Source organism: Schistocerca americana, chromosome 11 (genome assembly GCF_021461395.2).
Source record: "Schistocerca americana isolate TAMUIC-IGC-003095 chromosome 11, iqSchAmer2.1, whole genome shotgun sequence".
NCBI lineage: Eukaryota > Metazoa > Arthropoda > Insecta > Orthoptera > Acrididae > Schistocerca > Schistocerca americana.
In genome coordinates, this window is record NC_060129.1 from 35,515,259 (window position 1) to 35,540,397 (window position 25,139).

At 40.7% G+C, this 25,139-nt stretch overlaps 1 protein-coding gene across 1 annotated transcript in view; it reads right to left on the minus strand.

The window, feature by feature from the left end:
* LOC124553209 (zinc finger protein 708-like) overlaps positions 1–25,139 on the minus strand; it is a 123,518-nt gene that overhangs the window by 53,663 nt on the left and 44,716 nt on the right. The window contains exons 3-4 of the mRNA XM_047127102.1: positions 23,403–23,495; positions 22,281–22,370 (exon numbers count right to left, since the gene is read on the minus strand). Of these exons, the coding sequence (XP_046983058.1) occupies positions 22,281–22,370; positions 23,403–23,495 (183 nt within the window). The remainder of the gene's footprint in view (positions 1–22,280; positions 22,371–23,402; positions 23,496–25,139) is intronic.

Genomic DNA, 25,139 nt, shown 5'->3' on the forward strand with positions numbered 1-25,139 from the left:
TGAAGAATAATCGATTTATTTTTGCTTTTAAGTGCGGAGTACAGAGTTGGAAAAAACTGTGCAAGAAGCATAGTAATGAAGCAAGTTCCATGGTGGTTGAGTTCAGGTGTAGGACAAGGGGACCTAAGGAAATGTATAACATTCCGCGAAAGAGTTACGGTAACTAATTTGTAGAATGATATTTAAGAGGCAAAATAAGGCTGGAAATACTGGTCGCCAGTAGCTCTGGTGTAATGGGTAGTATGGTTTGGTCAACCCGAGCGACAGAGTCTTGATAAGAAGGAGGCCAATGTAGCATATTGACCATAAATGGTCAAAAAATATGCCAGAGCAGAAGTGAGTTGAAACAGAGCCATCTGCAGAAAAGTGTTATGAATTACAAAGCAAATCATGGCCTACTTGCTTTGCAAAGCAGAGCCAGCTGGGCATAGTATAGCAACAGCCAATCCTGCAACTTGCTAGATGGAAGCTTTTCCCCAGTTGCCATCACAGAAGTATTTATAACGCATGCCTTAAACCCTTAACAAACAGTCTGGAGCGTAGAAGTACTCAGCGGTTTGTATACTACATGATTCTTGTACCACTAACACAGCCTATGCCACATGCCTGTGACACCCACAGTGACATTGCAGAATGCAGCACGGGGTCCACCATTCAAACACAAGACAGGACAGCCTGTCCTGAGTGACAAGCAAGGTGCCTGCTCATTCTAGACATTGCCTTCTGTAAAGATGTGTCAAAGGTACACATACAGCTGGTCTCTGACAAAGGTCACTCTGTCAAAGCCATCTGCACACAGTTTGCCTTGATACAACACACCCAGCAGATGCAGCAGCTCACATGCCATTTGCTGTGCAGTAATAAGGCAGTCTGTTGTGAGCTTACAGCCAAATAACAGTCCTCTCATCTGAAGTGACACATGGTCAGCCCTGCCCTGGACTTTGGGATACAGCTTCTGTCTCTATGAATTGTCGCCACATCCAAGAAACAACCAAATGATTCACACTAAGCTATCAGGCCATATCCATTTTTGACTGTCCTGCTTCCTTTCTTTCTATGGCCCTCCACTGCCGAGTCTGGTAGGCATATTCTCCGTGTCATACTGCACTGTATGTGGCTGTGTACATGGCATTTGTGGGTGTGGGGCTACTCAACTAACACTATCTCGTTTCATAGGGGCCCCGACAACATTGGTATAGTTGTCATATGGCAGGAATGCCATCTTCCATGCAGAATGTGACTGTACGGTCATCTGGTTGACAATTTGTAGGATTGTATTGTGAATTAAACACAGGACAAGGAAGTTGTGATTTGCTGCTTTAATTTTTGACCCCAGTGTAGTTTTGAGCATTTGCATTCAGTGCTCAATTTGCACATGTAGTCTTCTTTTTTTCAGTCCTCCTTTACTAGCAAGCCAATGACGAATGGCTCTATCTGGTGGAGGAGGACCAAAATGCCACTCAGCTGCTCTGTTTCCATATTGTTCTGCTTATGATATTACCTTCAATTTATAGCCCACATCATATGAAACCTCATTTTTTTCCACTAGGAAAGTACTAAAAAATACTCTTCTGCTTCCGATAACACAAATCACTAGTTCAAGTTCACTGGCACTGTAAACTGCAGTGACACATCATAAGCTAGACAGTGTTCTGGATCTGTGATGGCAGGGCAGGAGGGGGAGCGAGTTAGTAAGCTCGTGAAGCCCCACAACTCGTGTTCATCGCATAACTGCTGCCAGTTGAATCCAGTGTTGCCAGATAAGAGAGAGGTTTCCCACAGCATTGAATATATGGCCCCTTTTAAGCCTGTCAGGAATGTTAAATCCCTTTTAAGCCTGTCAGGAATTTTAAATCAAACACTGGACATTTTTATATTTTTCTTCTGTAGTAGCGTTACAGCCCTTTGTGAGCCTTGGCTCCTTCAACAATCTTCCTCCACAGTTCTTGGTTATTTGCTGCTCTTTTCCACCACCAGACTCCCATTTGGTGATATCCATTATTACTTTGTAGATCCATCTTCTTCTAGGTCTCCCTTTTTGTCTGACTGAATGGATCATACCTTTCATCATTTTCTTCGGAATCCTATCCTCTGCCATTATCTCCAAGTGTCCTAGCCATCGTATTCACTGTGATTTCACAAATTTTATTATGTCTCTGGCTTGTATTAACTCTTGTAATTCGGGATTGTAGCATATTCTCCAGCCTTCTTCCTCCCTTATTGGCCCATAGATTTTGCGTAGTATTTTCCGCTCAATGCCTCTTAGTGCATTTTTATCGTGTTCTGTCAATGTCCATTCCTCTGAGCTGTATGTGATAACTGGGCAGACTAGGGAATTATATATTAGCAGTTTAGTTTTTCTTGTAACAAGGCTATTTTTGTAAAGCTGCATTTTTGTAAAGCTGCATATTTGCAAAGTAAGCTATGTTTCCTGCTTGTATTCTTTCCCTTATAGCCTTTCCAATACTGTTGCCATTTGTTATTAGGACTCCCAAGTAGTTAAAAGAGGACACTCCATTGAAGCATATCCCATTGATGTTTAGGTTTTTAGGGGTTCTTCTGGCCTCAGATTGTGACATTACCATGTATTTTGTTTTCATTTACTATGAGGCCAATTTTTAAGGCTTCTGTTTCCATTGCTCGGTATGTTACTAGGAGTGTATTGGTGTTTCTGCCTACTATAGTAATGTCATCAGCATATGCACATATCTGGCTAGTTTTCATAAATATGGTGCCTCTTTTGTTGATTTTATTTACTACACTAAGCAGGGCTATATTGAATAGAACAGTGGAGAAACTATCCCCTTCTTTCACACCTTTATTAAAGTCAAAGCTTTCACTCGTTCTGCTAAGAACCTTTACTTTTGCTCTTGTTTCTGTCATTGTCAGTCTGATTAGTCTTATTAATTTAGCACATACACCAACTTCTTTCAGTACACTCTATAGTTCTTGCCAATTTATGCTGTCAAAGACTTGTTTGAAATCGATGAATAGGAAATGCAGATCTATATCATATTCATAGAACTTTTTCATCATTTGTCTTATCACAAATATTTGATCAGTTGTTCCTCTGCCTGGTCGAAAGCTACACTGATATTCCCCTAGTATGCCTTCTGCACACTTCTATATCCTTTCGTTTAATATACTTGCGAAGATCTTATAAGCTGTACTTAGGAGTGTGTTACACCTCTATAGTTTTCACATGCTGTTCTGTCCCCTTTCTTATGAATGGGGACTATTACTCCAATTTTCCAATTATCTGGCAGTTTCTGTTTCCCATATATCTGATATTAATGTGTGCAGTTCCTTTATTACAGCCTCACAACCAGTTTTTATTAATTCAGCAATTATGCTGTCTTCCCCATGGGTTTGATTGTTTGTTGACTTGTGCACAGCCTGGGAGACCTCTTGTGTTGGCTTTCTTGCCTCATTGGTTTCATTGTCTACTTCCAGCTCCACTCTTCCCTCCTGTGTGGCTGTCTCTTCATCTTCTAGGCTGGTGCTTAGTGCATCTTTGAAATAACCTGCCCATCTTCCCACTATCTGTTCTTCCTCCCTTATTTTCCCATCTTTACTGGAACAGGTCACTGTTTTTGGTTGGAATCTATTCTTCATTTTGCCTATGGCATGAAAGAACTTTCTTATTTCACTCTGTTCCTTTAGTTCTTCTAGTTCTTGAATTTCTTCTTATTCCACTCTCTTCTTTCTCTTGCACAGTCTGTTAGCTCTTCTCCTTAATTCTCTATATTGTTCCACATTATTTCTGGTTTCCCTCTGTAGCACTTTTGTTCTTGCCCTGTTCTTTTCCTCTATTGCTGACCTGCAATCTTCATCAAACCATTCCTGGTTTCTTCTGTTCCTTCTTATGCCTATTATTTCCTCTGCAGCATCCTTAATGGCTTTTCAAGCCTGTTCCACCTTTCATCTACTCCTACTGTGGTCTCTTCATTGCTCAACTTTCTGCTTAGTACTTCATCAGGGATGTTCAGTTTGTATTCCATTTCATCATCTTTCCCATTCTTTTGCCATTTGTTAGTGGCAGTCTCAAGACTGATTTTATCACAAAGTGGTCTGAATCACAGTTTGGTCCTCTGCAGCTCCATACATCCGTAACTGACGTGGATTGGCGTGCAATCACTAAAATATGGTCAATCTGATTGACTTCTCCATTGGCTGCAGACTTCCAAGTACCCAGATGGATCCTTTTGTGTGGAAAGGTGGTACTTTTAATAATCATATTATTCCTTGCTGCGAATTGGCATAGTTAGTCTCCGTTCTCATTGTTTTCTTCATGTAGTGAATATTTTCCAGAAACTCCATATGGATGTTCATCCCTCCCTATTTTTGCATTAAAATCTTCTATTACTAGCATCAGGTCATATTTAGGTACTGCACAGCATACTTTTTCCAAGTCTTCGTAGAACTGTTCTTTAATTATATCCTCTTTTCCCTCTGTTGGTGCATGTGCATTAACTATTGAGATATTCCTAAATTTACGTTTTAGTCTCAGTCTGCACATCCTTTCATTAATGGGTTCAAATTCTAGAAGGCTTTTCCTAACTTCTCTAGTTATTATAAACATTGTACCAAGTTGGCCTGTTCTTTCTTCTGGTCCACTATATACCAATGAGTACTCAGGTTTATCTATCTGCCCATTCCCCTGCCATATTATTTCCTGTAGCCCTACAATATCATATTTAAATTTTAAAATTTCATTGGCTATTTTTATATTAGTTTTGAGTATAAGATACACCAGAAATTTTTAGGTAATTTTTCAAAGAAAAAAATGTCTTACTCATAAAATATGGTATGCTTTTGTTCTCTCTAAAATATAAGAGCAAACTGATGATGTTTCCTTGTGAGTGACACTCTTTGGGTCTCTGTGACCTGCCCTTCTTTCCTAACCTTCCTGTATCTATTACTAACTCTTGAAGTTAAGTGAAGGTCAGCCATGTTGTCTGACAAATTTGTAGTTTTGAGCCATTCCAGAATGTAAGCTCGAGAGTAAAATATAATTTTCTAAGCTTTATCTTTGCTTTTGCCTCAGGTTTCATCTGTGATAGCTATTTTCCTGTCTGAGGAGGAAAATGGCAAATAATTTCCCACATCTATTTTTTGAAAGCTAGAAGTAGAGTTACAATGATACGAAATACATGCCTAATGTACTGATCAGTACGACACTTCCTGTGTACTGACTTGAACCACATAGATTATGTTACAAAATACATTTTGTTTTGTTACAGTGTTAAAGTAATTTAAATTCATCATGTTTGATGCCAGATATGGAACTAGAAAAGCTGATTAAGTTGTGAAATCCAAAGAAGAATTTAACATCAAGTATTCTTACTACACAGAAGGTAGGTCAGGAACAAAGTTTACATTTTTTGTTAGTTAACTTTAACCTAAACAATTTTTTTAAAAAAAATATGGTGCTGTAAAGCAAAGATTTTATGGGGGAATTATTTTGTGGATGAAACAATGAAAGTTTCATTTGCTGAATACCTTACATAGTAATACATCTGTATATGAAGGCTGGTGCATTGTTACACATTATTAATAGTAGCTTTCTGCTAAATATAATGGATAGTAAATTGGAGATATATATATTATTCCAAAACTGTAAGCAAATCAACTACAATTGGTTCAATGTAGAGAAAAAGACAAGAAAATATCACAAGATTTCAGAAGAAAGGAAAGACAGCAACTTGGCAAATGTCTCAAAATAAAGGAAGAGGAAGAAAGAGTTGTGAAGAGTTTGTACAAAGAAAGTAAATGCAAAAGGACTCATGTCACTGGAGTGTAATCATCAGAACCCTGTTTAGGTTAATACTGATCCCCCTAAAACTTTAAGAAAAGCAGGAAAAGATAGCTACATCCAGACAGCCCAACATGGAAATATGCAGTAACAAACAAATTAATTGTTCCAGTGCGATAACTTCCATAACTAGTAACCAAACATTAACAACACAAATTGAATAACACGGTTTCAGAAGAAGAGAAGCAAACAGTTGATTTTTTTTTTTTTATTTTAACGGCAGAGATGACAATCGGTCAAGCACCTGACAGATGGGATACTAAATTATTTAAAGATCCTGAGAGTAAGATGCAGAGAGTATTCCAAAAACACTAAATAGTATTTTCAGCTCAGGGAGCTTATAAACAATTTTAGGCAGGCATTCAAATGGTACAAATAAAAAATACTTTCATGCATTACACATTTTGTTGGTTTTTAATACACCTCAATGTATGTGTGAAGGTATCATGCCAACTCTGATTATCTGGTGAATGCACTGAAAAATGACACAGAAAAGAGCATTTTATCATAAGGTAAGGAGTTACTGTCAATTCATGTGTACTGTGAATTCATGTATAAAGCATAAAAACTTTAACTACTAAATTTCACTCCAAATTAAATAATGACGTTGACTGACAAAAAAATGAAATGGAAAAAATGTACTGATGTTGACAGGCAACAAAAATATACAGAAGGTAATGGTACCACTGGTGAGGCAGTGTCAGAAATTGATAAGCAAATGTTATATTTCACTCCTTCATTAAAAATTCACAATCTGCTGAACTGGGGACATGTGCAAAATGGATCTCTCAAATCTGGAGATCTACAGACAGGCTTTGTAGATAATGTTTCTCTGATTAATGAAGACAAGTTAAGCTGCTCATTCATCATATGAACAGGTTCAGGCTTCACAGGTTTTACCTGGATGCTGCGGAAACATTTCATCATGCCATCATCACTAATGAGATCTAACACATGTTGCTGTGTGCTCATACAAATCAGAGCTGATGTAAAGAAAACTATCTCATGTCTCAAAAAAGTTTACTATCTGTTGAGATGGCTGTACTTCCCTATTGGAAAACAAGTACACATTATCCACTTTGTGTTCGGAAGTATTTAAAGCGGAAATGGACTTATTCTTTGCTGCATGTCGTGGTGAACTTGTGATGGATGCTATTGGTGGTGCAATGAGGAGAGGAGTGTGAAACCAGATGAAACACAGAAAATGGTATGCTGACTGAGCTACAGATTTTTATAAATGTGCACAAACTCAGATTCAAGCAAAAACCATGTTTATGGTACTGAAAGATGGTTTCTGGACAACTGAGTGAGCATAACTTACATTCAGGTCAAACCTATTGCTCATTTTCAAAACTATTATTATTTTCTAACTTAAGGTATCATAATATTCTTGTCGAAACAAGCTTTAAGTTTGAAAAAAATCAAACAACTTCTCATAATTGTGGATGCAACCTATCAAAGATGTTCTGGGTATTCAGAAGAATAAAATCATTCTTTCAGGGAATCAAATGCAGCAATTGAAGACACAATTGCAACAGATGCTGGCAAGGATGTGCATGTTAATCTGATAAATCCTGGATTGTTTGTCACTGTAGAAATTTTAAATGATAAAGGTATAAAACAATTTCTATGGCATCTCTGAAAATGCAGAAGCTATGGTAATGTTTTTCAAACCCATTCCAAAGCCTACAATTTATTCACAAAGTACAAAGTGACAGCACTTTTTGTTAGAACTGAACAAATTTGAACATTAAGAAAATGAAGTATAATGAAAAATTGAAAAACTCATGTTTTAAAATTGTACAATTTATCTATAGTTTTAGTTTTTTAGAGTATAAAAAACTGCATTAAGAAATGATGCTATTTGCATGAGTCATGTACAGAATCTATTGCATCCGAAATGCAATTAGTTTTTTACTTTTATCTTTCAGATTTCAAGTTTTATGTACACTTATTGCATGCCTAATTTAACCCATTCCATATGTATTTGTATTTTTAACGAAGGGTGCAATTCAAACAATTTCTGATTTGATTATAATTCTAAAAAATTCTTTCAGGAGCTATCTTTAATTCCACACAGCCAATTGTGTGAACACATTGTCAATCATTTAGAAAAGGAAACGTTAGTATAACAATTTATGAAACTCACTTTGCATATGTGTGACTGCCCAAGAGGAAACTTGGAATCACTCTATCCTCAGCTGAATTGTACTTTTGATTCAACTGACCTTTAATGAGTAATTATACTGTTGTTTTCCATTAAGAAATAATTGTATCTCTATCCGCTGCAACTAACAGGCCTACTGATCATACAAAAAATTCAAATTATTTCCAACATCAATTGGTGGATTTTAGTAGTTCAGTCATTTTTACAATGATGTAAAATTTATCAACTACTTTACAGGTTCTGTCAATTCTTCATTGTATTTTCTTCATACAAAATTACTTTTAGAAGCATGCTCATATTTTGATAACCTACAAAATACATCAATGTACTATCTGTGTTGTTCATTAAAATTGTCCTTACCAATACGTCAAAACAAGAATAATTAGCTTTCATGTTGGATGAATGTCACAACAGAGCTCACCCACATACTACTACTCAAAATGTTCTAAGAATCAATGGTGCACAGATTACAGTCATCTCTCAACAGAGCCACATCCTTTTATGACAAGAAATTAACAATTTTCTGATATTTACTCAGCCACAACCTCACTTGGGGATCAGAATTATTTTGAGAAAGTATTAAATCCTTTATAAACTTGACAACTCAAGACAATAATATTCATCATCGAACACTTAGCACACATGCACTGAGTTAACTGCATTCGGAAAGATATGTACAATACCTAACTGTGTTTGCAATATCTGTACCCAGACACTGGGCTCAACAGACCAAGTATTATTTTGAACATTATACGTACTGGTTACATACAGATGAAAGGTAACAGTTTACCAGTAGAATGAAAAAAAAAAGTTATGCATATGCATCCATTTGCAGCAAGTATTTGATTGTTGTATGGTTCATAATATTTTTCAGGAAGTTTAATAGTTAATAGACACTACAGATACAAATAAGAGAGACCTTAATAATCAATGAAATGTTCTCCTTCACTATTTACAGCAGTATCCCAATGCTGGGGCGACTTTTTGTATCTGTAACTGTAGAAGTCACATGGTTTTTAAAGCAAAGAACTCGTTGAGCTAGGTTCAGTGTGCATTTTCATCTGGAAAGGAAGTTTCTTGAAGGTTGTTCAATAGAGAGCAGAAAAGGAGAAAATCTGCAAATGCTAGATCAGGTGAATAAGGTGGTGTGAAATGATTTTAAAATCCAACTCATGTGTACTGTTTTTTGTCAGAGTAGCATATTGCGGGCGGGCTTTATCCTGGAGTAGTGTCTTCCTAGTCATCATTCATGTACTGCATCTGCAACACATCTCAGTTGTTGACAAATTTCACCAGTAATCAGTGGTTACACCTTGAGGAAGCACTTCACAGTAAATCACTCTGGATGAACAACATTATCTTTCATGGATGCTTTTTGCTGCTGCTTTGTTTGGGCTCAACCATTCTCTTTTTTTCATTATTTTAGCACAAAGCCACCATTTCTGATCAGCATAATGATACAGGGCAGGAATGGTTAGTGTTGTTCACAAGCCAACTGATGACAATCAAGCACAGATGGACATAGATTTTTGTGATTTTGGTGTAATGCATGTGGTACCTATACACCCTATTTTTGAGTCTTCCCCATTGCACGCAAATGTCAGAAGTTCATGAAATGATCAAAGTTCATCGAATTTGCCAGTTCTCAAGTACAATGACATGGATCACTGTGAATTAATGCATTTAAATGATCTTAATCAAATCCCAAATGTAGGTCACTAATAGCAAAAGAAGTCTCATTAGAATTAAAAAAAAAAAAACATTTTCTTGCAAAGCTCTGTCCAATGGCATTAAACACAAACAGGGCACAAATGTTTCTGGCTGCCTCCACTGCTGTTACCCCTCTACAGAACCAAAGCAGATGAGTATGTCAACAGTGCTTCTATTTCTCAACTTGGCACTCCACTTTCTAGTGACTATAGTTCCATTCGGTATCTCCAAATGACAATATATAAGCTCCAAGACCAACAGTGAACATGCCATGAAGACAATTTCTTACAGCAGCTGAAAACATTGGGGAGAAAAAGTGACCATTGAAATTAGATCCACGGCACTCAGTCAGGAAGTGTATACTTGACCAGCCATCAATTTTATCAGATGAATGTTCAAATCAATCACAGAAGCAAGAACTCTTCTTGTAAAGGTCATAACCATGTAATTAGTAAAATATTGTGCTGACTTTACAGCATGACTGAAATATGCAGTAGAAGCGGACTGGCATCACATTACAACCTTGATCTCCCTTTACTCGAGGAAACTAGGGTTAAAAGAATTACACTTACAAGAACTAAATCTTAGCTTAGCAACAAAAAACAAAACATTCATAGTAGAAACAGCCAGGACATTAATAGAACATGTTTGTGGCTGGTTTACAGGCAACAGAACAAATATTCAATCTTTATACTTACAAAAACAAACATCATGCAATTCCAAACAAATCCAGATGACTTATAGATAGAAGGACATATCAATGACACACTGGATGAAAATCCATGAGTGAAGTTCTTAAGCATTCGGATTGATAATAAATTAAGGAGGCACCAGCATGAGAACAAGTTAACCAAAAAGCTCATATCTCTCTGCCTTGCAATTCTAAGTGTTCCTCCTGAGTGTCAACTTGCAGGAATGCTTTCTAGCATGCTTTCACTCAGTCCTATCCTATAGGATACTCTTATAGGGCACTAGGATTTATCCTATACAACCTTGTAGTAGGAATGTGATGTGAACACCTTGCCCAAACCTCTTCATTGACCTAGGGAATCTTGCACCTACCTGTCACTACAGAACACTATTTGACAAGTTTACTGATTTTTTGACCCCGTTTCAATTTGAAATCCAAGCAGACACCAAGGAATTTTATGCAGTGTGTTTCATTTAGTGTATGACGAACTGTCTACTTCTTCCAGCAGCAAGTCATTTCTGATTGCTTTAAAATGTACAAAATGAATCCTTGAGGGATAAGACTAACTGGTAGCTGTAACAATAATAAGGGTAATGTGCTGTGCAATACAGTACAGGAAGTTTGTTGGTAGTAATCATGATTAATTATTAAACATATGTAACGTAATTAACAGTTCAGTGAGATTAACACTGAACTGAATCTGAAGATTAGGGAATTCTGTAACAAACCGATGGGAGTGGAAAATATTAGGGAACACACAAAAGGGCCAAAAACAGAAGAGATGAAAAAATGATCAAAAACATAATTTTTCATATGGGTGGTGTACCATTGCATACCTTCACGAAGAAGCACTTCTTAACAAGAAGGTGCCCGAGGGATTGATCAACTATAAGGGGCTGCAGATCTGACCTTGAAATTTGCTTCGTCTCTCGGTATGGTACCTTTTTTATTGGTGGGTGTTTGTGAAAGGCTCCACCTATGTGCATCCTCTTCCAACAACTCTGAACTATGATGCTACATGGCAACAGCAGTGAGTTTCCTAAACTGACATGATTACAAATGCACGGATGAAGTCTATCGCCTGGATGCTTAAATGTGTTCACAAGAGTTTCGATATTTGTGATCAATAAATGATGAATATGATCCTAAAGACTGTTGTGAAAAGCACCTTGATGTTGTACGTGCACGCATATAAATTGTTCACAATGGGAAAATCTTCGTTTCTTTGTAAATAAAGGCTTCTCAGGTATCTATAGAAGTACAAAACTGACCCCAATTCTGTACCTTTATTTATGACAAAGTTATAGCCTTGTGAAATCTGATGATTTTAAACACCCTGAGGAATTGCTTATACAGGTAGAATTTCTTTCAGTAAGTTATGATAACCTTAATTTGTCTTGAAGAGTTTCAATAATAATAATAATAATAATAATAATAATAATAGTAATAACCCAAAAGTTCCTAAATGCAATGTAATATATACCATACAGTTAAAAGGAAGTCACACTTGATCAAGGTCCGCGTCACTTTCCATTTTTAACCAGACATAACGTCTGAGAAAGGAAAGAAATAATAATAAATTATTATTTCCATTTTATGGCCTTCATTGGACCACTCTCGCCCACTCTCTACAAAGAATTTTTCAGTTTCCTGTCAGCCCAGTATTTGTTCATTCTCTCAGGTCTCATTCTTCTGTCTTCATCAGGAATCACCCTTCCTATTGTCTGTCTGTTGATTCTCATTTGCAGTCTGGTTTTTTTGTCTGTGAGTTTCCTGATTGTCAGTTTTGTTTCTTAGGTCTTGAAATGTAATCTGTAGCTCATCCATATCTTCCTTGATTTCTGTAATCCACTTAATGTTGCACTTACTATTCCACAATTTTTCTATTGGCCTACTGATGATCCTGTTCTCTGGTGTTCTTATTACATGTCCAAAAAATGAAATTCTTTCTTCCTGATTGTACTCATTACCAGTTCTATTTCCTTGTAGACTGTTTCATTTGTAGCTACTCTCCAGTGTCTATCTTTCTGGTATGAGTTGTTGATACACATTCTGATGATTCTTCTCCCTATTTTGAGTATTTTCTCTATTTCTGCGTGTTAGTTGCTTTGAAGATGGTTTCACTTGTGTATGTTATTTCGGGCTGAGTGACTGCTTCGTAGTGCTTTAATTTTGTTGCTATTGACAGGATCTTTTTGTTGTAGGTGTTCTTGGTGATATATTGTGTTGTAGTCAATTTGTTTATTCTGTTATGCCATGTTGGCTTTTCATGGAGTTCATGTGTTTTGATTTCTCCCAGTAATTCAAATTTATCTACAATTTTGATTTCTTGGTTTCCTACGCCAATTTTGTTTATGAGTGTAGGGTCAGTTAACATGATGACTGGATTTTCAAAGGATATTTCAAGACCAATTTTTTGTGCTATTTCCTGTAGTGAGAATTTCTTGTTTGGTTTCCTGAATACTGTTGGACAAGAGAGTTAGGTCATCAGCAAATCCTAGACAATTTATAGTTATGTTGTGTTTGGATCTTCCAATTTGGATGTTCTTTGGGTTAATGTTGTACCATTTCATCATCATGTATTCTAAAGCACAGTTCAAACAGCAAGAGTGCCAAACAATCTCCTTGTCTTAAACCTGCTTTTATGATGAATGGCTCAGAGTTCCTCCCTGAACTTGACATATCAAACAGTGTTGGTTAAGGTGAGTTCTATCAATTTGATTGATTTTGTATGGAGCCCAAAATTTCTTAAGATTTTTAACATTGAAGATCTATGGATACAGTCATGTGCTTTTTTAAAGTCCATGGAGTTTATTACAAGAGGTTCATTTTGTTTCTTGTAGTATTATATGGCTAATTTTAAATTATTGATCTGTTCTGCACAGCTTCTCCAATGTCTGAAGCCTCCTTCGTATTCACCTAATTCTTCCTCTATTTGCTGTTTGATCCTCTTGTATAGGACTGTGGAGAAAATCTATGTGCAGTCTAAGAGAGATACCTCTGTAATTACCTGGGTTGCTTTTATCTCCTTTTTTGTGGAATGGGTGGATTATGACTGTGGTCCAATGTTTGGGAAACTTTTCTGTTATCCAGATTTTTGTTAGGGCTATGTGTAAGGATGTTTGAATTATATCACTGGCATATGTCCACATATCTGCAAAAAACATGGTCTTCTCCGCACGCCTTATAAGTTTTCATCTCTGAGTGCTGTTTCCACCTCTTGAATTGTTGGAGGATTCATGAGATCAGGTGGAGTCTTGATGGGTGTGTGTGTAGTAATTGCTACAAGTTCCTGGGGTTCTTCACAATTTAAAAATTTACTAAATGCTTTTGCCATGATTTCAGCATTTACCTCGTCATTATGTGGCTTTCTTCCATCTTCCCTTTCCAGCATTAATGTGGCAGGGGCAAATTTTCGTAATTGTCTTCCAAACATTTTGTAAAAGTCTCTGAAATTGGTTTTATGGTAATTTTTTCTATTGAGTCGGTTAGATCTTTCTGTGATTGTCTCTTGGTTTGCCTGATAATTTGTGTGAACTTTTGCTTGATATTTTTGAGGTTGGTTGTGTCTTCTTCTGTTTTGTGTGTTTGAAATTTTAACCACACACAATGTCTTCCATTATGAATTTTGTCATATTCTGAGTTCCACCAGACATGTCTATTAGGTCGGTTCAATGGGGCTAAATTTTCTGCTTGTTGCCTGAGCATTTTAACATTGTAGATTTTTCTGTGGAAGAATTTGTCCATAAATACATGATCCAGCTGCCATTCTCCTTTTCTACAATCAGGATGTTTCCAAGTTTTACATTTGTTTGGCCTCCTTTTGAAGTATGTGTACTTTGAGATCAGTTTGTGTTCCCTACAGATTTCAGGAAGTCTTTGACCATTCTAACTTGTTTATGTGGAGCCTATTTCCCAATAATATCCCAGTATTTCTTTTCTCTTCTGAGTTGAGTATTGAAGTTCCCTAATAGGATCTTAACAATGTTAATATTTACATGGTTTATTGCTTGGTCAAGGAGATCCCAAAACTTTTCCACTTCGTTCCTGGTCTTTGTTAGAAAATTCGTTTCATTAGTAGGGGTATGGGCATTAACGATGATATAAATTTTGTTACATATTTTTAAACTCAAAGTTGCAATTCTAGGGGAGGTGGCTTGGAAATCAATAATCAAATGTATTACTTTCACATTGACTATAAACCCAGTTCCAAATTGGGGACATTCTTTCATAACCCTTATTCCAGGTTTACCATTGTAAATTCAGTAGCCTTGTGATTTGAATGGTTCTTCTGTAGTATTTCTTATTTCCTGGAGTCCTGTTTCTAAAATTTTCTGCTTCTCTAAGTCATCTATCAAATCTTTATTTTCCTATTTTAAGTAGAGAATTAATATTATGAGTTGCAATGTCACTGATCTGATCTTTGATCCTGTTCTTATGAACTGGCATAAGAATGGGTGATTGCCAATGCTCCAACCCATTGACACCTAAGTGGCTACCCACCGAATCTGATGTAGCCTTCTCCCACAGGAATTTACCTCTGAAGTGTAACTAATGCTAATCTAACACTGCTAATTATGGGAATTACTAATAGATTAGTTTGTATGTACGATTCGCTCAGGTGACTACCACTATTTCATACGTAATTTCAAACTAACAAGTGGGGTACACATCAGTAATTTCAGTGCCAACCACATGACATGGTTTTCCAGGCCACACAACCAGCAACACACTATTCTCCACACTTGCATTGACAGCAGCACTCCATGCAGTGGGCACTATCTCTGCACCTCTGGCCCAGGTGCTATGGAGGCATCCTGTACGACCTGGGATCTCTTGGGTTGCATATGAAGGCCAGTACTGCCTTTCGCATTTTCATGGTAACTGATCACCAACTACAAGCCAGCCACTTTGACAACTACAGCTATGCCTACAGTTCGTGTTTTGGCCAATCTTCTGATTTGCACATCCCTGACTACTATGCATGGTGTTATTTCTGTAAAACCCTTCTTGTGGAACAACACTACTGGTGTTCCACATACTGTCCTGTCTACTTTTGATGCTAATGCATCCCTTTAATTTGTTCAAAATGGCATAATAGGAGTCTCTGTGACCTGAAGTCTTGGTCTGTTAGCTGTGAATCAGCTCCACTCCTTTACATACTGCGAGCTTTCTTTTTTTTTTTTTTGGTTTTAGGGCGCAAAACGTCTATGGTCATTAGCACCTGGTCCGTGACTTAGGAAACAATAAAAAACCGAAATTGAAAACCAGCAGCAATGGGAACGAAAGTCAAAAATAGGAGAAACTAAAAGCACAAGGAAGGCTTAAAAATCCGCGACAGAAAGGGGTTGGTTGTCCCCAAACAAACTTCAAATGACTGACGTCATTTCACTGGCACTAATAAACTTGAGAACGCGGTCGGCTGAGCGCGTGTCATCTGCAAAATTTGACGATATATCAGGCGATAGCTGTAGACGGGAGCGTAACGGATTAAAATAGGGGCACTCAATTAAAAGGTGTCTTACCGTCCTCAGCTGAGAGCAGTGGGGACAGAGTGGGGGAGGATCGCCGCTTAAAAGATGTCGATGGCTAAAAAGACAGTGCCCTATCCGGAGTCTAGCTAAAATTACCTCCTCCCGACGACGCGTTCGGGAGGAAGAGGTCCAAGCGCAAGGAAGGGCTTTCACTTCCCGCAATTTATTATGGGTAAGTGTTGACCAATGCATGTGCCATGAATGAACAACACGTCGACATAGAACGCTCCGTAGATCGGCGAAGGGAATCGATTGAATAGCTGGCCGAGGAAGAGAGACTGCAGCCTTGGCTGCAATATCGGCCGCCTCATTTCCACAGATTCCAACGTGTCCCGGGAGCCAGAGGAACGCCACCGAGATGCCCCCCAGGCGGAGCAAGCACAGACAGTCCTGAATCCGGTGGACCAGAGAGTGCACAGGATAAAGAGCTTGGAGACTGAGGAGAGAGCTGTGAGAATCTGAGCAGATAACGTATTGTATCCGCTGATGGCGGCGGATGTAGTGGACAGCCTGGAGAACAGCGTAAAGCTCCGCAGTATAAACCAAACACTGGTCGGGAAGCCGAAAGTGATTTGGGGTGTCGCCAACAATATAGGAACTCCCTACACCTAACGATGTTTTCGAGCCGTCGGTGTAAATAAATGTGGCGTCCGTCTTTTGTGCACATAGAGCAGCAAATGCCCGACGATAAACAAGTGAAGGGGTACCATCCTTGGGAAATCGACAAAGGTCACGGACCAGGCAGATCCGGGGACGGAGCCAAGGTGGTGCTGTACCCCAAGTTGTCAAGAAGGTTTTAGGAAAGCGGAAGGAAAGAGACTGGAGCAGTTGACGGAAGCGGACTCCCGGTGGTAGATGGGAGGAGGGGCGGCCTGCATACCCTACGTCAAAGGAGGCATCGAAAAAAATGTCATGGGCTGGATTAGCAGGCATGGAAGACAGATGGCTAGCATAACGGATTCAGAAGGACTGCTCGCCGATTGGACAGCGGAGGTTCAGCAGTCTCAGCATAAAGGCTTCCCACAGGGCTGGTGTAAAAAGCTCCAGACACTAAACGTAATCCACGGTGGTGGATAGAGTCGAGACGCCGAAGAATAGACGGCCGAGCAGAGGAGTAGACTATGCTTCCATAGTCCTATTTCGAGCGCACTAAGGTGCGATAGAGGCGGAGAAGGACCACTCAGTCCACTCCCCAGGAGGTACCATTCAGGACACGGAGGGTGTTGAGGGATCGCAGACAGCGAGCCGAAAGATAGGAAACGTGGGAGGACCAGCACAGTTTTCTGTCAAACATAAGACCCAAGAATTTAGCGACGTCTGAAAATGGAAGGTTGACAGGACCTAGATGTAAGGAGGGCGGAAGAAACTCCTTACGTCGCCAAAAATTAACACAAACGGTCTTACTGGGTGAGAAACGGAAGCCGGTTTTGATGCTCCACGAGTGGAGGCGATCGAGACATACTTGAAGACGTCGTTCAAGAAGACTGGTCCGTTGAGAGCTGTAGAAGATCGCAAAATCGTCCACAAAGAGGGAGCCCGAGACATCAGGAAGGAGACAATCCATAATTGGATTGATGGCAATGGCAAACAGCACAACACTCAGCACGGAGCCCCTGGGTACCCCATTTTCTTGGGAGAAAGTACGGGAGAGAATAGTGTTCACCCGCACCCTAAATGTGCGCTCTGCCATAAATTCGCGAAGAAAAGGGGGCAGCTGACCTCAAAAGCCCCAAGAGAACAGTGTGCGGAGGATGCCTGTCCTCCAACAGGTATCGTATGCTCTCTCCAGATCAAAAAATATTGCTACCGTTTGGCGTTTCCGGAGAAAATTGTTCATGATATAAGTGGAGAGAGCAACAAGATGGTCAACTGCAGAACGATGCTTTCGGAATCCGCATTGGGCATGTGTTAAAAGACTGCGGGATTCCAGCCACCACGCTAAATGGTAAGTCACCATACGCTCCAAAACCTTACAGACACTACTTGTGAGAGAAATGGGGCGATAGCTAGAGGGGAGATGTTTGTCCTTTCCAGGTTTCGGAACAGGAACGACGATAGCTTCCCGCCATCGTCTGGGAAAAGTACTGTCGGTCCAAATTCGATTTTAAAGGCAAAGGAGGTAACGCAGACTATGGGTTGATAAATGCAGCAACATTTGGACGTGGATACCATCTGGTCCTGGGGCGGAGGAGCGAGAAGAAGAGTGCATGTTGGAGTTCCCGCAAGGAGAAAACAGTATTGTAGCTTTCGCGATTTTGAGAGGAGAAAGCAAGAGGTCGCACTTCCGCTGCACGTTTCTTCGGGAGAAACGCTGGCAGGTAATTTGAAGAGCTCAAAATCTCAGCAAAGTGCTGACCCAACGAGTCAGAAATTGCGACAGGGTCCACTAATGTGTCATGCGCGACAGTGAGCCCAGAGACCGGGGAGAAACTAGGTGCGCCTGAGAACCGTCGAAGCCGACTCCAAACTTCCGAGGAGGAAGTGGAGGTGTTAAATGAGCTAATAAAGAATTTCCAGCTTGCCTTCTTGCTATCGCGGATGACACGACGGCATCGCGCTCGGAACTGCTTATAGCGGATACAGTTGGCCAAAGTAGGATGGTGGCGGAAAACGCGGAGAGCACGCTGCCGCTCACGTATTGCATCACGGCATGCCTCGTTCCACCAAGGAACTGGGGGGCGCCGGGGCAATTCGGAGGTGCATGGTATTGAATGTTCCGCAGCTGTAAGAATAACGTCGGTAATAAGTGTGACCTCATCGTCGACGCAGGGAAAGTGACGGTCATCGAACGTCGCTAGAGACAAAAAAAGTGTCCAATCAGCTTGGGCAAACTTCCAGCGTCGTGGGCGCATGTAGGGCAGTTGAGGCTGCAGTCTAAGGACACATGGAAAGTGGTCACTCGAGTGTGTATCATCAAGGGCGAACCATTCGAAGCGCCGAGCTAGCGGAACAGTACCGACCGCAAGGTCCAAATGAGATACATTTGTCGAGGAGGCAGACAAAAATGTGGGGACCCCAGTGTTGAGGCAAACTAGATCTGCTTGGTGGAAGACGTCTAGCAATAGTGAGCCACGCGGACAAGGATGTGGAGATCCCCAAAGCGGGTGGTGGGCATTTAAGTCCCCAACCAGCAAATATGGGGGTGGAAGCTGACCAAGAAGATGAAGGAGATCAGCTCGTGCCATTTGTGTGGACGATGGAATGTATACCGTACAAAGAGAGAACGTGTATCCGTAAAGGGAAAGACGGACGGCGACAGCTTGGAAGGAAGTGTTTAAATGGACTGGGATATAATGGAGAGTTTCATGGAGAAGAATCATGAGTCCTCCATGTGCTGGAGTGCCTTCAACAGAGTGGAGATCATATCGGACGGACTGAAAATGAGGGAGAACAAAGCGGTCATGGGGATGCAGCTTTGTTTCCTGAGGACAGAAGATGACCGGCGAGTAGGATCGTAAGAGGATCGCCAATTCATCCCAATTGGCTCGAATACTGCGGATATTCCAGTGGATAATGGACATAGGGTGAACAGAAAATGGAGGAATGTGACCAAGGTCGCTGTCAACTCAACGACTGCTCAGAGCTTGCGATCGACAGCATGGAATGGCATTCAGCGGAAGGCAGAAGATCCTGATCCATAGGTTGGTCAGGAGCAGCTCCTGCCACCAGCGATCAGCCGGTTGACCGGCCGCCAGCAGTGCGCCTCGGCGACACAGAAGACGGCTGAGTGCGATTTCCGCCAGGTGGTGCTGCAGATGGGACACGCCTTGGCAGAGAAGGAGAGGAACTGGGTTTCTTTGTAGCCTTCTTGGAAGTATGATGTTTAGAGGAAGGAGGAACCGATGGTTGGGAAGTAGCCGTACGTAAAAACTCTTCACGAGTATGCTCTTTTTTCGAAGTCTTGGTGTCTGACTTTTGGGCTCGAGATTTAGCAGAACTCGACGAAGGGTGAGCCAGAGAGTGGGCAGACGAAAGTGGTGAGGTTGAACGGGCGATCTTTGCACTGGCCGATCTGACGACCGTGGCACTAAAGGAGAGGTCGCAAGTCTGCGTGGCCGCCTCCTTTGTTGGCCGAGGAGAAGCATGGACAGTGCTGTATTTTCCTTTTTGAGGCACGGTGGGCTGTCGACTGGCGAATAATTTTCTAGCAGCAAAGGTCGACACCTTTTCCTTCACTCATATTTCCTGGATGAGCTTTTCGTCTTTAAGAACAGGACAATCTCGAGAGGAAGCAGTGTGGTCACCCATACAGTTGATGCAGCGAGGGGATGGAGGTGGACAAGCACCCTCATGGGCATCCTTGCCACACGTAACACATTTGGCCGGATTGGAACAGGACTGGCTGGTGTGATTGAACTGCTGACACCGATAGCAACGCGTAGGGTTTGGGACGTAGGGGCGAACGGAAATTATCTCATAGCCTGCTTTGATTTTCGATGGGAGTTGAACTTTGTCAAATGTCAAGAAGACAGTGCGGGTTGGAATGATGTTCGTGTCAACCCTTTTCATAACCCTATGAACAGCCGTTACGCCCTGGTCAGACAGGTAGTGCTGAATTTCTTCGTCAGACAGTCCAGCGAGGGAGCGTGTATAAACGACTCCACGCGAGGAATTTAAAGTATGGTGCGGTTCCACCCGGACAGGGAAGGTGTGTAGTAGTGAGGTACGCAGCAATTTTTGTGCCTGGAGGGCACTGACTGTTTCTAACAACAGGGTGCCATTCCGTAATCTGGAACAAGACTTTACAGGACCTACAATTGCGTCGACACCTTTCTGAATAATGAAAGGGTTGACCGTGGAGAAGTCGTGACCTTCGTCAGACTGAGAAACAACAAGGAACTGTGGCAACGATGGAAGAACTGACTGTGGCTGGGACTCAGTGAACTTACGTTTGTGAGCAGACATAGTGGAAGGTGAGGAAACCATTGCAAAAGAATACCCCATGATTACCGGTGTCTCCGATGACACGCTCCTCCATTGTGGGGACCCTCTCTGAGGGCACTCCCGCCTTAGGTAATTGTTCACACCTCAGGTCACACCTCCCGACAAACGGACGGAGGGACCAATCGGCACTTTCGGAAGGTATCAGCTCAGGTAATCACCCCTCCGTGGGCCTGGCCGTTACCAGGGCGTACGTACGTGTCCTACCTGTCTACCCGGGGTGGGGAATTATGCGTTACCCCGTCACCGGCTATGCATGGAAGTGCGTGGGTCGGCCTTCAGACACGCACAGGGAGGAAGAAAGGGAAAGGAAAGAAGAGAGGTCTCAAACGCCGCAGAGGAGAAAAGGGCAAAGAGAAGAGGTAAGGAAAAGAGAAGGACAAAGGAAGGATGAAGACATACAAGCAAGGAAGGCGAAGAATGCGGTACATTTACAAGCGTCCGTCTCCGGACGTAGGCACAAACCATACTCCCAGAGGGGGAGAAAGGGAAGGAAAGAGCCAGAGGTGAGGGGGGGGCGAAGATAAGGGGGGGGGGGGGGGAAGGATGCGGAAATGGAAGGTATGCAGCCCGGAAAGGAAGGCCACATTAGCTCGGGGTCCCGTGCTCGCTACGCACGTATCCACAAAAGAGTTGTGGATCGCCTGGGGGGGATATTGTGAGCTGTCACTAGCATGATAGTTTGGTTCCTTGACCTGTAAGCTTGTATAGTCTTTATCTAATTTTATTTCTGTGACATGTTTAACAATGTGAGCATCTCTTTCCCTTAGCAAGGTCATAAAGCATATTTAAACAAATAATCTTTCTTCTTTAGATCTGCCAGGACTCAAATGTTGAGGTTGGCTTCACCTGTGAACGATCATTCACCAAAAGCCATACACAGGGTTTTTCTATAACTGAAAAATTTGTAACTAATACAACAGGCACAACCGAAGCTGCCACAATATGTACAGGTTGTGGCCTAAGTATCAGGGCTGATCTACAACATACAAATTTTATCTCTCTTTTTCAAAACCCAAAAAAAAATTTATGACAAAATCAAGAATAACTATTATTCACACAGAAGATAAGAACAGAAAAATGACCTGCACTATTAGAACTTACACTTAATATAAATGTGAATTAGGTTTATCCATCACACACAGCCATTATACAATATAGTTGATATCCAAAAGGGCTACAGAAAACAGGATTATACCAGCAACCAGTCCCCTTCCACTTCTGTTTACAACAGTCCGCACATAACAGATGATATGATAGTCAAGTTCAGGAGTAAAAAAATACTCTACAATTACGAACAGCAAAAAGTTCCAGAAAACTGACAATCTGCTAATTCCACTGTAATACATCCTTTACTCTACACAATTAACAAAAGGCTCATTACTTGACTACATGCAATACATTAGAGATGTGAATACTTACAATATCCTCAGTGACAATTTCCAAATTCAATTCAGGATCCTCCTTGATAAAATCAGTGGACCAAGATATTCCAAATGGATCTTTAACAGACTGCATGAAAAAAAAAAAAAGTGCTGAAATATAACTGCTCGCTAACTTCTGACACAGTTCTCAATATTCCTTTCTTATGAATATCATCCAACTCTGCACAGATTCTAATCAACTGGGAAGAGTGAGTGTCACAATTCATCCAAATCAGTTCTAATGTCTCTGATTTTGCTATCAGCCATTGTGTAGTATTTATTTGGCATACTTTCACTTTCTATTCCTATCACATAATCCATTCTGATTTCAGTGGCACTATGGCCTGCTCTATCGGATGGTCATACTCCCATAAGCAAACTTGATATATGGGTGTGTGGCAACATTTCAAAATTAAACTCAGATAATAGAGAAACCTCAATAATCTTCCAGCTGTAAACCAATAAATAAGAGGGCTTTTCAGTCTTTAATCAAATGATTATGGCATACTCTACATCATCATCAAAATTAACAAAATTTAATGCTATTTACACAGCTTCTTGCTCTTCAACAAATATTTTCAGAGCCTACTCTTTAGGAAACCATGCACATTTATGTCATGTGTACTGGAGGAAAATCAGAAGGAATTACACACATCCACTGCAGGATTTCAGTAATAATGTAAATATTGCAGTAAATAGTGACTGGGAACTCTAAACTATACCCCAACACATATAGTTCCAGATCTTCTGTTACAGCACTGTGACACAGAGACATAACGAGATTAAGTTTCTTCCAAGAGGAAGTCTTCCTTGCTCTGTTGATACCCAACATGCACTTAATGCATTCATTGCATACAATCATAATAAAAAATTAATAAAATGGTAATGGTTTGTAAAAATATGCTTGTTACAAGTTCTGTTAAAATACTATTGGTGATAAACATGAAATAACACATCTAACTAGAGTCAACTGGAAGACCACAAAAATTCTTGAAAATAGCTGGTATCATAGGTTACAATTGCACACCATCCATGATAATTTAGCTTGAATGCCCCATATTTGTGTCACGACATTCTTACTACACTTCCTACACAATAAAGTGCTTGTGTGAAAACTTACATTATGCTCTGATCCATCAGCATGTTGTTTCAGTTCGGGATCTTGCTTTAGCGAAACACTAGGTCCTTCAGTCTTTAATGGGTCTTCAAGAAACTGAAAAAAAGCAAAAAAGTTAAGTGATCAAGGCTTCTGTGTCTTCTTCCAAATGGCTCTCTCTTAGAGGAGCAGGAAAACAGGAGAGGGGGAGAGAGAGAGAGAGAGAGAGAGAGAGAGAGAGAGAGAGAGAGAGAGAGAGAGAGAGAGAACATTCAAACAGATCTTGTGTAGAAACTGTCATGGCCATAACACTAATAATCACATATATTCAACAATTTGAAATAGGCAGTAAGAAAATGTGGTGACACATTTCAAATATTTGGAACCGAATCTTTGTTTATTCTTGAAGACAGGCACAACAGTAAGCGATTGACCCCGAAATATTGATCAAAATTATTTCTTACATACCAAGCAGCTACCAGCATACACAGCAACCATACATAGTACAAAAGTGGATGTGTTTTACATCACCTCCTAAACCACTGGTTCGACTACAACCAAGCCAGATACATATATTACTTACTATCTAGACTAAAATACTGAGAAGGTAAGAACCAGCAACCTCCCATGGAAGTGGGCAGGATGATGTGGAGAGAGGAACGGAAGAACAACAGAGAGAGAGAGAGAGAGAGAGAGAGAGAGAGAGAGAGAGAGAGAGAGAGAGAGAGAGAGAGAGAGAGAGAGAGAGAGAGAGGTGGCAGAAACAGATGGACACAGAGAGGGGTAGCAGATGGACAGAGGTAGTTGGCTGATTGAATGATTAAAGGCACCAAACTACTAGGTCAACTGTCCTTCCTCAAACAGGCAGGTGGATCTACACAACTGTAGGTAAGAGAGACCCTACCACACACAATTCAGAGGAAGAAAACCCCAATGTCTATGAGAGGTCAGTGAAACCGATATAAGGGACAAAAGGAAAAAATGAACACAGAGGATGGAAGACAGACAAGGTGCCCCATTTAGGGAGCAGCCAGAAGCAGCAGAATGCAATGAGAGGACATACATCCCCCAGTCCCTGCCACTTACCAGAGGTACTTTACTCATGAACTGCCTACGAAAGACTAGCAATACAGACAGGGCAAGAGAAGTACAGAGACGAAAGATTAATTTGTCTAACACTATGTGACAGGAGGGAATAAGTGTAAAAGAGCAGCTAGGGTGAGAACTGGGCTGGACCACCAAGCCCAGACAGCCACAGCCTGGTCTGTGCAGAGGAGTCAACAGTGTTCTGCCAACTTGTCGATGGGTCTCAATAGCAAGGATGGAGAATACAGCAAAATGTAGACTACTGTTGAATGGGAATGACGACAGTGGGGTGTGTCCTCCCACTGGAAGAGATGACCACAAGTCAGTCAGGTATGGTTGATGTGGAGCTGGCAAAGGACAGTAGAATACTTCTGAGAGGCCTGCATGAAAGGACCTACAAGGATTCGTAGTCTTCCTTATCAATGGTAATTTGAAGTTAGAGTGATCCATTCCATATTTCAGGTTCCTAAAACTTGATGGTGTAATACCAATCAGAGGTCTGTTTCCAGAATACTCATCACCAGAGCTGGTTTACTGGTAGCCAGTTTGGCCTAGCTACCAGCAATGTTCATTCCCAGGGATTCCAACAATCGTCACTGAGCATCCACCTTCCTTAAGAGCATACTGGAAATACTGATTAGCAATAACCATGGGATGCTGAGGGTAATACTGGGT